The following is a 12,757-nucleotide window of genomic DNA, read 5'->3' as shown; positions in this document are numbered from 1 at the left end:
GTGCCGGCGCTGCCTCTGCCCTGCATTCGCTGTCTGCGTCCCTTCCCCCTGCTTCTGTCCCCAAACCCTCCCCGCTCCCTCCCTGCTGCGCTTCCGTCCCTTCCCAGGTCACATCAGGAGAGCAACGGGACCCCCACCAGCACCAACCACCGCTGTGCAGCACAGGGGATGGGGACCGCGTGGGGCTTCGACACTCGGGGATGGGGTCTGGGGAGCCCTTTGCAACCCAGCAGAAGAAGGGGGGAGGCATAGCCGGGGTTACGCAGCCCTCCCCCTGGGCACGGCGCTTTGAAAAACCAATGCGAATGCACCAGGACTGTTATGATAATGCACTGAGATGTCAGCGCTGCCTTCCCTCCCCTCCAAGGAAACCTCCAAAGAAGGAAGCGGAGCGCAGCGAGCAGCTGGCCTCCATCACACCATGTCCCTGCTCTGCCGGTGCCCTGGGACCACCTCGGGACACGGCCAGCATGCAGTGCTGCTCAGCCCAGCGTCAGCAGCATTGCATCATTCACCTGCTCCTCCCGAAATCAGGACCTGGAGGCACAGACTCCCTCACTGGCCAGACTGGGGTGAGCAGGGTCAGTGCTGGAGCCCACCCCAATGCTAGTGCCAACCCCAATGCTGGTGCCAACCCCAATGCTCACCTTGGCCAACACAAACAGTCCTCGTCACTGCCAGGAGGGTAGCGGGGAGAAGCCAGGGATGAGAACCACGTCACCAGTAGCAGACCAGAGGAAGGTCCAGCAAGGCTGAGATGGCGGCTCCCAGTCAATCCTGTGCACCCCTTTAGAGCACCATTGGCTGACACTGCTGTGAGGGCAGCCAGGAGCAATGCACAGCTCCTCTTGCTGGCACGCTGCTGGCTGTGGGGTGGGACACGTGCACTCATCCACACCACTGCAGCTCCCCAATCACTGCCACCATCTGCTGCCAGCGATCAAGGTCCCCCAACGGCCCATGGGCACGTGCCAACCCGCTGCTGTGCACCCAGTGCCAGCACCAACACCAGAGCCAGCAAACACCCCAACGCTTCACCGCCTGCCCCATCCCTGGTGCCACTCAAGGGTGGCACAGAGCTGCTCTCAGTAGTGGCTTCAGGAGCTGTGAAGTGGGGTTCAGCCTTGGCTGTGTGGTCTCAGGGCAGCGCTGTTCTGCCTGTGCCAGCTGGGCCATGTCACAGCCATCAGTCGCCCAGGGTGGCCACGGCCATGGGCACAGAGAGAGCAGCCATACACTGGGGCTCTGAGCAGCAGCTCTGGGTGGGGGCTGCCCTGGATCTCTCAGGAGAGAAAAGCTGGGGCTTTTCCTTAGGGTAAACACACACACACAAAAAAAGCATATTCTCAATCTCCCGTTGCTTTTTTCCAAAAGGTAGGGAGAAAGGGAAGGGAATAAACACAGGAAGTGAAGAACAAACTTTCTCTGGGTGCTGCTTTCCTCCCCCATCCCCAAAGTCAAAGTTTGCCGAGCGCGGGGAGGACGACCCCACCCTTTCCCCATGGGGAAAACCCTCCTGGCTCACCCGGTGCCCTTCCTGCACTGTGAAGGTCACTGCTGCCCAGCGTTTGCAAACAAAAGCTTGGGACACGGCCAGCAGTACAACCCAAGGACCCTGCGGTGGCCAAAGTGCTGCATGGGTGCATCCCTCTCCTGCACTCCCCCTTGGTGCAAGCAGCAGCAGCAGCACTGTGCCACATGCACATCACCAAAGCTCATCAGTAGCACTGTGCATCCCTGGCAGGATTCACAGCTGGCTGCCTCTGTCTAGGAGCTGTTCCCAGCAGCTCAGGCTTTTGCCTGGAGTTCCTCTGCATCCCATTCTCTTCCTCCTCAGTTGCTTGCCTTGGAGGAGGTCAGGACCCCTCCTGGTCTCCAGGGCATGGTGCACAGCTCCTCTCCATCAGTGCTTGTCATGTGCAGAAGGCTCCACATCCATGTAGGTGCCCAGTCTGTTCTGCAGTTCCTTTGCATGGGAACTCACACTGCTACCATGAGTGCTACCTCCCCATCTCACACTGCTACCATGCATTGGCAGGGCTCCTTGAAGTGTGCACAGCAAGCTGGATACACCAGGATACAAAAAGTACACTGAGAACTGGAGCTGGGGACAGAACGAGTCACCTCTGAGCTGCACCCAAAACCCAGGAACCGTTCCTTCACTGTGGCCATCCTTGTGGTGTGGAGGCTGTGAGCTGTCATCCACATGGGCTGGGAGCAGGAGAGGAGGAGGGGGGTACAGCCTCTCCTCCCATCCCTGGGAACCAGCCAAGCACCAAACCCAGAGCAGACCTGTGAGGAAGGGGATCCTGACTGCACTCCCCTCCTTGGTCAGGCTCAATCCAGGCCAACCCCTCCAAGGGCTCTCAGCCTGCTAACAGCATCCCCCAGCTCCCGTGTTGGCTGCACGCCACCGGGAATGAAGCACCTTGTCCTCCCACACCCCAACCCGAATTTCAGCTCTGCACGCACCTCCCCACCCCCTGGCCCCAGCCCCGTTGAGGGGCCCCGTGTAAATCAGGAGGTGTAAATCTGGAGACGTAAATCTGGAGCATTTACGCACGTCCCGATAGCGGCTTCGGGGGCGAGCATCCAGGCAGCTCCTGGGCGAGGGGCTCAGGTGGCTGTGAGCCAAACCCTCCTTTCATCCTGGCCTCCTTCCTCTGTTTTTCCAGCCTTTTCTTCACCTCTCTCCCTCCCTCTCCTCAGCCACATCCCTGTCCTCTGACCAAGCCCTTGAAAGCTGTTTGTTTTCCCAGGAAGAAGGGAACGCAGGGTGTCATCCATGGGCACCCTGCGAGGAGGTGGGAGAGAAGAACCCACTTCCAAGCAGCCCCGTGCAAACTGCTGAGCCCTGACCTGTTGGGGAGCACAGGGCAAAAATCTGGGAGCAGAGCATCGGGAAATGGAGCCTTTCTCCTCCATCCACACAGCAGCCCCATTGCACAGCCGGGAGCACAAAGGAGCAGCTTTGTCTGCGAGGAATCAGTGACGCTCTGGGAAGATTTATTTCCCCCTGAGCCATAATAAACCGGACCCTCTGTGCGCTGCTCAGAGCACAAGTTCTGCACCTTGGATGTGAGAGAAAAAAATAAATAGAAGCAATTCTGCAGGCGCAGCAGCAACCCAACAGCCAGAGGATGAGTGCCAGCACTCAGCTCCTCCGCCGTCCCCACGCAGAGCGAGGGGCCGTGACAAAGGCAGCAGGAGGGGGCCGGGCTGCTCCCTGTGCAGCCATTCCAACTGATCCAAGTGGGATAACGAGGGCTGTGCACCCTCCCTGCTCGGCTGCGTGGTGCACGGTGACAGCCCCAGCGTGGGTCACAGCACTGTGGGAGGATGGGCAGAACAAGCAGACAGGAATTCATAGGAATTGAACAAAGGGAAGAGCGGGGAATCAGCAGCCAGGAGCCGAGCTGATGGAGGAGAAGTTTGGGAATTGCTGCTCTCAGCGTTTCCAAATTCCCTTCTGCTTACAGGAGTTATGAGTGAGGCTTGGCTCGCTTGGGGGGGCTGAAAGGGAAAAGGCTGCGGAGAGAGGAGGAGATGAAGGCAAAGAGAGGAGGGCAGAGCTCCACGCAACCCCCTGGCCTGCCCCACATCCTAACCAGGCACTGACACGGGCTCAGCACAGCCTGGAAATGCATTGAGCTCAGCCCTGGGATGAAAGCGCTTTGTGGGCACCCACACAGCCGCCCTGGGTGCGCAGCCAGGCACGGAGGTTTCCCTCTCACCGCTGGTTTTCCCCCATTGGATTAGGGTAACCCAATCCATGCCCTAACCCCAGCCACGCCGCCAGCTGAGCTGAGAGAGCGTTTCCGGAGCCGCATTCACCGCCGAGGCAGGGATGGGGGCCAGCAGCCAGCACAGCCCCCACGCTAACAACAACGAGCTCCTGGCTCCTGCTGCTCCTGGCACAGCACGGGGATGCATCCGAGCAGCATCTGCACACCCTGCTCCTACAGGCCCACGCACTGCTGTGTTCCCCATTCAGCTGCTGGGGATGCAATGCATTTATTTGACCTCCTGCCCTGTTCTGAGCTTGGGAGTTGGCCCTGGTGTTGGGACACCGCTGGGCTGCTTTGGCCATCACGTGCCATTTGGCACCTCCAAGCCTGGCCATGCAGGGAAGGAACGCTGAGCAGCCCCAGGAGGGAGAGTGCCATGAGCACCCGTCTTCTCTGCCACCCCACCCTGGTGACAAACCACACACGTCAGCTGCCACAGCACCGCACCTCACCATCCATCACTGGACGTCAGCCTGCACCCAATGCTTTGCTGCATTCTGTGCACCCTACAGGGTGGGCCACTGAGCCCACCAGCACCTCAGCCAGGCTGGGCTTTCTGGGCTGCAAACACATCCTGGCAGTAAATCCATGGGAGATACACAAAGAGGGAAAGTCACAAAGCCTGAGTTGGATCCTGCACGCAGCGCTGGGGCTGGCAGCTGCTGGGCAAAGTCCCCGGAAGGGAGGGAGCACGGCGGCTGCCTGCGTGCCCACATCCCACAGGGTGACTCTGCATCAATGAGCACAACGTGTAACGTCACCACCACGCAGCTGGGCGGTGGTGGCACTGAGCGGTGACACCTGAGGGGCCCTATGAGGTTGGGACCATCATGGATCCGGGGTCCCAGCCCGGATAGATGGGAGATAAGATGGCAAAGCCCCCTCTGTGCTCAGCACTGCAGGGCGGGATGGAGCCCAAGGACCTCAGGGGATTTCCAGAGAACAAAGCGGCTGCTGGCAGTCAGCATTGCCTGCGGCGGGGGGGCCGGCACTCCTCTCCTGCTCCAGCCAAGGAGAAGAGTCCAGGGGAAGCAGAGAGTTTATGTTTGATCTCCCTGGTAACTCCAGCTCCATCACAGCTCCGGCTCTGGAAGGGGGGAGAGGCAAAGGCATCCCTCAAAGGGACAGCCCGGCTGGAATGCGCTGCTGAGAGAGATGCAGAGCCTGGGGCAGCCCGTATCCATGGTCTGACATTTGAGGAATGTCACAGCAGTGTGACAGCAGTGACCGAGGATGGGGGCACAGCTCTGTGCCCACTTCAGCCACATTGCCCCGCTGTCCCTTTTTGGGGACAAATACACCCACATCCCAGCACCCACTGTGCCCACAGAGAGCTGTGCAGACGCTGAGATGCACATGGCACAGCGTGGGTGAGCAGACAGGAGACGTGGAGTGCATAACCCAGCTCAGGACACAGCCATCAGCCTCCCCCCACAAAACCACAGCCCCCACCAACCTGGAACCATTCCGGATCTGCAGACCATCCCCCTGGCCATGGGGTCACAGTGGGGACGTGGGCGCAGGGTCCGGAGCGGTGCTGTGGGCAAAACCTCCAAACCAGGTGCTGCACAGATATGGCCACAGAACCGCACACCAACCCCAGGCCTGAGGGATATAAAGCTCTCCCTAAGCTCTTTACCAAACCACCTCCGGCAGCAGAAATACCTGTCTGAAGCAATCGAGGCAGAAAGCAAACCAGAGCCGAGCTCTCCTCGGGCAACTCAGGTCAGGGGTGGGGGATTACGGCAGCAGCGTGGGGAAATCCTTTCGGGTTAAATCCTCAGCACCTGCTTAAACCACCGCACACGATAATCGCGACAGCATCCTTTCGGCGACGGGCACCGCAGCGACACTTCGGCGGCCGCATCCGCGTCGCCCCGCGGCCCCCCGCCCGCAGACAATGGCCCACGTGTGTCACCGCACCGCACCGCACCGCACTCACCGCCGCCACCGCGCGTCCCTTCCGTCCGCACCGTTTGCCAAAGCCGGCGGCTGTGAGCTGCCGCTGGATGATTTCCTGCAGAGCCCTTCGGGACCGCGGTCAGTATCAATCATTAACAGCCACCGCAGCCCGGCTGCTTTAACCCCCTCGGCACCGCGCCGCAGCGGTAGGATTCTTCCATCGGCGTTGGTTACGGTGTCCCAAAGCCCCTCGCGCGTCACCGCGGTGCGGCTCACCCATCCACCCTCTCCCAATGCAAAGGGGCTCCCGAGGGGCTCTGCACCCTGGGGGATTCGTGCCTGTCCCTACAGCACTGAGCAGCTGCACCTGGTGGCGGTTGCAAAGTCCTCATTATGAGCATCCCACGCTGCTCCACGCCTCCGACCCTGAAGGCCTCATCCTGTCTCTGTGCAGTGAGGCTGGACTCTGCAGCCCAATGAGCAGCGGAGAATAGCAGAGGGGGGGATGCTGTGGGGTGCAGCACGCAGCTGGCACCGTCCCTATGTGTCTGGGAAGGGCGAACGTTCCCTCTAACAAAAGTCACCACCTGCAGCCAGGCGTGCTGTCAGTACAGGGTTAATCCCTTGGCAGGGACATCTCCCTGCTCCCCAGGCACAGACCATACCCCCAAGTGCTGCAGGGACTGGACACATCTCCTTCCCTTCCTACTGCTGTTAGCCATCCTGTGGGGCAGCTGATGATTAACCTTGGGCTGCAGTTGCCGCCGGCCCCCACCATCCCATGCCAGAGCACATCAGTGCCTGCAGCCACTGAGGGGATGAGAAAAAGCTCAGCCACCAAAGCAGACCCACGGGGTAAGGAAAGCATCTCCATCCCCAGCCCCGTGCTTCCCCTTTTCCTGCAGCAATGGAGCAAACATCCACGCTCAGCCCATGCTCCCCTCCTTCAGCGCGGTCCCATTGCTGCAGCCATGGGGTAGAGGTACTCACAGCCCGATGCAGATTGGGATTTCGGACACCGACACGCAGTGGATTTTGTCTTCTCCAGCAGCTCAGCCCTGCCTGCAACCCCAGGGGCGTCCAGGCTGCGAGTGCTCATAAATAGCTTTGGACAAACATCTGCACGGCACCACCCCGCGCAGGCTGGAAAGCAGAGGGCTGCTGTGGGGATGGTTTTAATCAAGATAGAAGACCATCGAACGGCCAAAAAAACCCACACAGACAGGAGTGAGCTGTAAATAAGCACAGATGCGGCGGCCGATAAGATCTGCCTGCAGCAGGGCTCGGCCCCTTTGCATATGGGTGCAGCCTTTGGATTTCCCATTCCCGGGGCAGCAACTCGGGATGCTGGGGGGCAAAACATCGTTCTGCTTCCACCCCCAATGCCAAACCCTCAGCCCCAATGCCGCCACCACAGCACAGCACGGGCTCAGAGCATCCAGCCAGCTGTGGGTTGGACGGCGGCTGCTTCTCGCATGGATTTGGGTTTGGGGGGGACTTTGGGTTCACTTGTCCACGGGTTCATGGGCTGCTGCCAGCCCTCCAAGTGACTCATCGGCTGCTCTGTGCCCAGACCTCCTGCAGTCAAGCCCCGACGCATTCGGCACATTCCTGGCATTGCCGGCGCGGTGTGCAGCCCCACACCTGTTACAGTGGAGAGGAAGGGTGGGAACAAGCAGCTAGCTTGGATCTCTGCAAAGAGGCTCATGTGCTGCAGTTCACAGTCCCCATGCTGCAGCAGAGCTGGTGCAGTCTCACTCTGGCAAAGCCACTGCCATCCCAAGGGCCTTTCCAGTGCAGCGCTGTGCTTTCTGTACCTCTGCATGGGTGTGACGGTGGCGGTGGGAAAACTCACTGTTTCCAGATCTGATCCTGAGCCTTCGTAGGCTCAGAACAGCTTGCAACTGTGCTGTGATGCAAGAGCACATGCACTTTGATTGTGCAAGTGCGTGGTGCCAGGCAGCTCCCAAGGACGGTGCAGGCAGCAGCCCTGATCTACGTGGGGTGAATGAGGCTCTCGGTCCCTGCAAGGACCCACAGCCCTGCACGCAGCTCTGGGAGAAGCATGTGAATATAGCACGGGTGTGCAATGGAGGAGCAGCCAAAAGGGCTCCCCAGTATCCAGGAGTGCCACCTCCAATGTGACAGCAACGTGCCGCAAGCCCTGGCCCTGTCACCAGCAGCCCCCAGCACAGCCCTGCCTGTGCACGCGTCCACGCCGCAGCCTCTGCGTACAAACAGAGCAGGAACCAAAGGTTCCCCACAGCCTGAGCTTTGTTTGTAAGCAAACAGATTTCAGACCAAACCAAACACATGGAGCCCAGGCAGAGGGATGGGCCGGGCTGGTTGAGCTCACCGCAGGAGTGGCTCTGCTCAGAAGGGCACAGCAGCAGTGCCACCACAGGCAGGTGGGGGACACCAGCACCGCTGGGGCTGCGCATCCAGAGCACGGCTTGAGGCAGACACAGATCAGTGTTTCAGAGCACCCAGAGCAAATCCCAGAGGCCCACAAACCAATGCACGGCGGGGCTCTGCTCCCCAGCTCTGTCAGACCCTCAGGATGGGACAAGGACCTGGGACAAAAGCTGCTGCCTCGCTGTCCCCCAACCACCCTCAAAGCAGCTCCTGGCACAGCTCTGACCGGTTCCTATCAGCGCTGCAGCAACGCAACCAGAGGTGGCACCCACACGGTGCAGCCTGCAGGGCTGGGCTCACTGCACACCCAGCCATCAGCCTCCTCCACAAGCCATTAAAATACCCGGGATTGAGCCCAGTTGCTACTGGAACAGGCTCAGCAGTGACGGGACAGCCGTGCCCTGGGTTTATGGCTGCCTCCAGCCCATCACGCCCCGTGTCGCAGGGCTGAGCTGGGGCACGGCTTCGTGGTGAATCACTGAGGCCACGTCCTCAGCAGCGCTCCCAGTGAGGTCCCAGGGACAGCTGCAGGGGGAAAAAGCAAGGAATTTGCCAGGAGAAAAGCGAGAAATTTGCTGTGGGAAAAGCAAAGAGAGCTGCAAGGCTTTGCAGCCCTACGGAGCAGAGCTTCTCAGGTCAGTGCAAACCCAGAGCAGTGCCTCTCTGCCACCAAATGGCCCTTTGCTGTCACCACCTCCACACGGCCGCGCTGTGCAGAGCAGCGTCAGCTCCACGCAACGAGATCTTCCCCTGAATGAAGTTTAGTCACCGTGGGATGTTTCCAATTGGAAATCAGGACAGTTCGGGCTGAAAGCAAGCCAGCTTTCCACTTCCCAGAAATCCCATTTGCAAGCGAGCCTGTTGCCAGTTCCCCTTTCTCTCCCAGTATCCAGTAAATAAATCCAGCTCCAAGCGAGGCGGGGAGATGCAGCACTTCAGGCTCTGTCTGCAGCCCAGCCCTGAATCTGTGCTCATCCCACAGAGGTTGCAGTGCTGCTCTCAGCCCTGGGCAGTGGGTGACAGCCTGATGGGACCTCAGTGCCTGCAGCTGTGCCTGGGGAGGGACGCAGGTGGGGCGGGAGCTGCTGAGCTGGTGCTGGAGCCTGGTTGCATCCCTTTGCCACTGCACTTGCCTGCAGCATCCCCTGGAGGAGGCTCCCAGCAGCAGGGGCTGGGGAATTGCATCAGGCTTCCTCTTTGTCCCAGTTGAGATGAGCAAAGCTGGTTATTGCCCTCTATAAAGAACTGGTTTGCTCCAGGAAGGCGGCGCTGGGAAGAGCCAGAGGCTGGCAGTGAGTTTCTGGAGGGCAGAGACAGGCAGATCCAGGTGGGTGCTCGCCTTCAGCAGGTTCTGGGGCAGCCCAGCAGCTCCGGATGGGTTTGTGTGAGAGCTGGATTCTCTGCTGCTCCATGGGCAGGTACAGAAGAGCACAATCATCCATGCAGCGCCATGGCTCTGCTCGCTCACAGCTGTCCACTCAGAACTGTAGGACCATGCATGAAGATTGCAGATCTCGGCTACGTTTGGCTGAAATTTCTGGACCAGGATGTTAGGAAGTCCTCAGGAATCGAGGGATTGCACCTGGAGGCGTGATCAAACTTAACTCCTTAGGAGACCACTGAGTGGAAGGAAGCCAGCCATGCACTGGGCTCACAGGCCTATTCTCCCTCTCCACGTGCCATCCTTGCTCAGCAGGATGCTGCAGGCACCACGCAGGGACAGCAGATGTGACATCCAGCTCTGAACGTCCATCCAGAACTGCAGCTGCACCACACGCATGGGTGCTTCCTGCCTTATCTCAGCGGTGCAGGAGATAAGAGATGTGGAGATGGCTTGGTTACAGACTCTGACACATAAGATGCCAACGCTGCCCTGTCAACAGATTTGCTGCCACAGACATGGAAAAGCAGCGTGGGTTCAGTGCAGGGCATCGTGACCCCATCCATGCACACCCCAGGGAGGGGATGCAGGAGCTGGGGGCAGCCCTGCCAGCTTGTGGGAACTGCAGGGGGGGATGTGTCTGACGCCAGAAGGATGCAGCCATGTCCTGCTTCCAGCTGCAGAGGTGGCTTGAAGCAGCATCCCAAGCAACTTGCTGTATTACCCCCCAGCCAGAAGGGTTGGGGCTCTCCCTGGTTTCAAAGCCAGCCAATGGCACAAAGCATGGACACAGTCAGCAGGACCCCAGCCCGCATCCTGCTGCAAGCCCAGCTGTGTGCTCAGCCCTCTGGGCTGCCCCTGCCCTGCTCCCAGCCCTGCCAGCTATCAGTGCTCCCACAGGTGCCACTGAGCTCCCTGCAGGACGTTTAACCCCTGGCAGGGTGCACAGGGGCACCATGCTGTGCTCATGGGCACAAAGTCTCGGCTGTATGCTGTGTTTACCAGCAAACGGGGACAAGTATTCCTGCAAATCCTCACCCTATCCGTGCCCACATCCCTGCAGATCCTCAGCTTTTCCATGCCCCTGCACACCCTCACCTTATCTGTGCCCACCGGTGCCAGCTTCAACCCGACTCCTCAGCGCTGCACGAGCAGCTCTGCAGCCAACATCCAGCAAAGCCCAGCTTCCTGCTGCCCCTCCGCTATCCCAAACCCTTTCTTCCAGTACCCCTCCCTCCACCCTCAGCTCCACCAACCACCCAGACCCAGGCTCAGCCTGACCTGCTTGCTGGGAGCTGCCGCCGGCTGCAGGGAAGGGGTAACAGCCGCCGAGAGCCACCACGTCCAAGTGAGCGCTGCCGGGGGCTGATAAGCAAGGTCTGAAATCTGAGAGTGCAGGTTGGCTGCCTGCTATATAAACAGGCGCTCGCACACACGCACACCCCCAGCTTGCACGCCACTCCCGCCTGCTCACAGCCACGCCAGCACTCTATAGGGCACAGCTGTGCCATGGAGACCCCCGTCAGCAGTGCTGGACTTAAGCACGCTGGTATGGACTCCAAGCACAGCCTGGTGCTGGGTATGGCATGTTGCAGAGGTGGGCTTTGGTCCCTCCCAGCTCTGCGTCTCATGGCAAAGGTGTTGTGACCCTGTGGTGGGCACTGGCTGAGTACTACGTGGGTGCTAAGAGCAGCAGTATGGAAGCCTCACACCGTCAGATGGAGGGGTTCAGCAGCACGCAGGGTCAGCCAAGCAGATGCCTGTGCTCACGAGCACATTTGCATCCCTCACCCAGCAGCAACAGGCATGCACAAACCATGATGGGGTCATGACCACCGTGGTGCCAAAAGCTTCACCCCTAGGCCTATTGCCATCCCCACAGCAGAGCCCCTCTGCTCGCCATCTCCTAACAACCAGAGCATGCCAGTGCCACCGTGGGGCTTCTCTGTGCCAGTGCTACTGTGGGATTTCCTTATGCCACCGTGGCTGTACTTCCTGCAGTGGGAGGAAACATTCAAGAAGACAAAACCCTGCCCTGTTTTTCCCAATTCTCCAGGCTCACCTGCAGCCCAGAACCGGGGCGGCCACATACCATCGGCGGGGCCGGGCTGCACGCTCGGCTGCTTGCTTCATCCTGCAGCCGCCTGCGGGGAGAGAAGGAGCTGTGCCCCCTGCTCAGGGAACACAGCACTGGGGCATTGCCACTGGGAAATGGGAGCCCCAGGATTGCTGATCCTTGGCACAGAGAGATTCTTTGCGGGTGCATCCATGAGGACCCTTCTCCACTGCGCTGGGAGAGCAGAGAGCATGAGCACAGCTAAGGGTTCTCCCGCGCTCCTCCAGCTCCTGAGGCCAGATTCACCTGAAGATCCTCTGTCCCAGGTGTGATGAGCCCAGCACAGCTCTGAGCCAACTCCCTGCCCCGCTTGCACAAGCAGCTGTGGGCGCTGCTGTGGTACAAACAATCACAGCCTGTTCACGAGGCCCAGCACCTGCCTCCTCCTCCTCCTCCTCCTCTCCCATTGCTCCACCTGATTGCAAGGAGACACGCCAAGCTCTGCTCCGTGCACGGCTCCCTGCACCCTCTGCTGTCCCTCCCAGGGCAGGGCCACCACCTGTCTCCTATCCCCATTGCTCCCATGGAAGTGCTGGCAGCACGCAGAGCACCACGACCACTTCATCCCGGCTGCTCCAACCCCACACAGCAGCACACTGACCCTGAGATCTTAAGATGCTTCTTCAGAAGAGCAACTTTGCCTTTGAGAAATGAGATTGAGCTGGGTGCAGTGGGGATGAGATAGCCTGGGGCAGGGATTTCCTCCCCATGGTCACCATCCCAAAGGACTTTGAGCTGTCTGAAAGGCATTTTTCCTTCTTTTTTTTCTTTTCCTTATGGAGAAGAAGAACTGGGGGTCGAGCCTTTCACGCCATTCCCATAACCCTAATCCCCCTTGAGGGTGGGAGCACAGCTGGAGGGGCTGCTCCATGCCTTGGGGGGACTCCTCCCCAGTCCTCAACCACAGAGGGTGCACCCCCAATGTCCGTGCATCTCCACAGCCCACCCAATGCCAGCACAAGGAGCATCAGCTCCCCGCCAGCCCCAGCCTGAACCCAAGGTCCCCTTTATCTCCAGCACCAGCATGCCTGCAGATAAGCCCAGCACATGAGGGATAACATAAGGTTCCAAGCAGCCTCTTCACTATCAGCAGCCCTCCCTCCACTCTGCAGCACGGGGTGGCTGCTGCCCTACTGCACTGTCCCCCCAAGGCTG

The 12,757-nt window shown here is 59.8% G+C and overlaps 1 protein-coding gene across 7 annotated transcripts in view; it reads right to left on the bottom strand.

Annotated features, from left to right (window-relative positions):
* PLEKHA6 (pleckstrin homology domain containing A6) overlaps positions 1 to 10,854 on the bottom strand; it is a 29,731-nt gene extending 18,877 nt beyond the window's left edge. For 2 of the 7 annotated variants that reach the window (XM_042833528.1, XM_042833530.1), the window contains exon 1: positions 648 to 2,448. In XM_042833528.1, the coding sequence (XP_042689462.1) occupies positions 648 to 892 (245 nt within the window). In that variant the 5' untranslated portion in view covers positions 893 to 2,448. Of the gene's footprint in view, positions 1 to 647; positions 2,449 to 5,453; positions 5,576 to 5,730; positions 5,836 to 6,680; positions 6,770 to 10,767 lie in introns of those variants that run through there. The other 5 variants (XM_042833534.1, XM_042833533.1, XM_042833536.1 and 2 more) reach the window with 5 other exon arrangements.
* Positions 10,855 to 12,757: the final 1,903 nt, after the last annotated feature.

Source organism: Centrocercus urophasianus, unplaced genomic scaffold (genome assembly GCF_019232065.1).
Source record: "Centrocercus urophasianus isolate 14NV4802_14NV808 unplaced genomic scaffold, USGS_Curo_1.0 seq_42, whole genome shotgun sequence".
Taxonomy (NCBI): Eukaryota; Metazoa; Chordata; class Aves; order Galliformes; family Phasianidae; genus Centrocercus; species Centrocercus urophasianus.
This window is presented reverse-complemented; position numbering and strand designations above follow the sequence as displayed.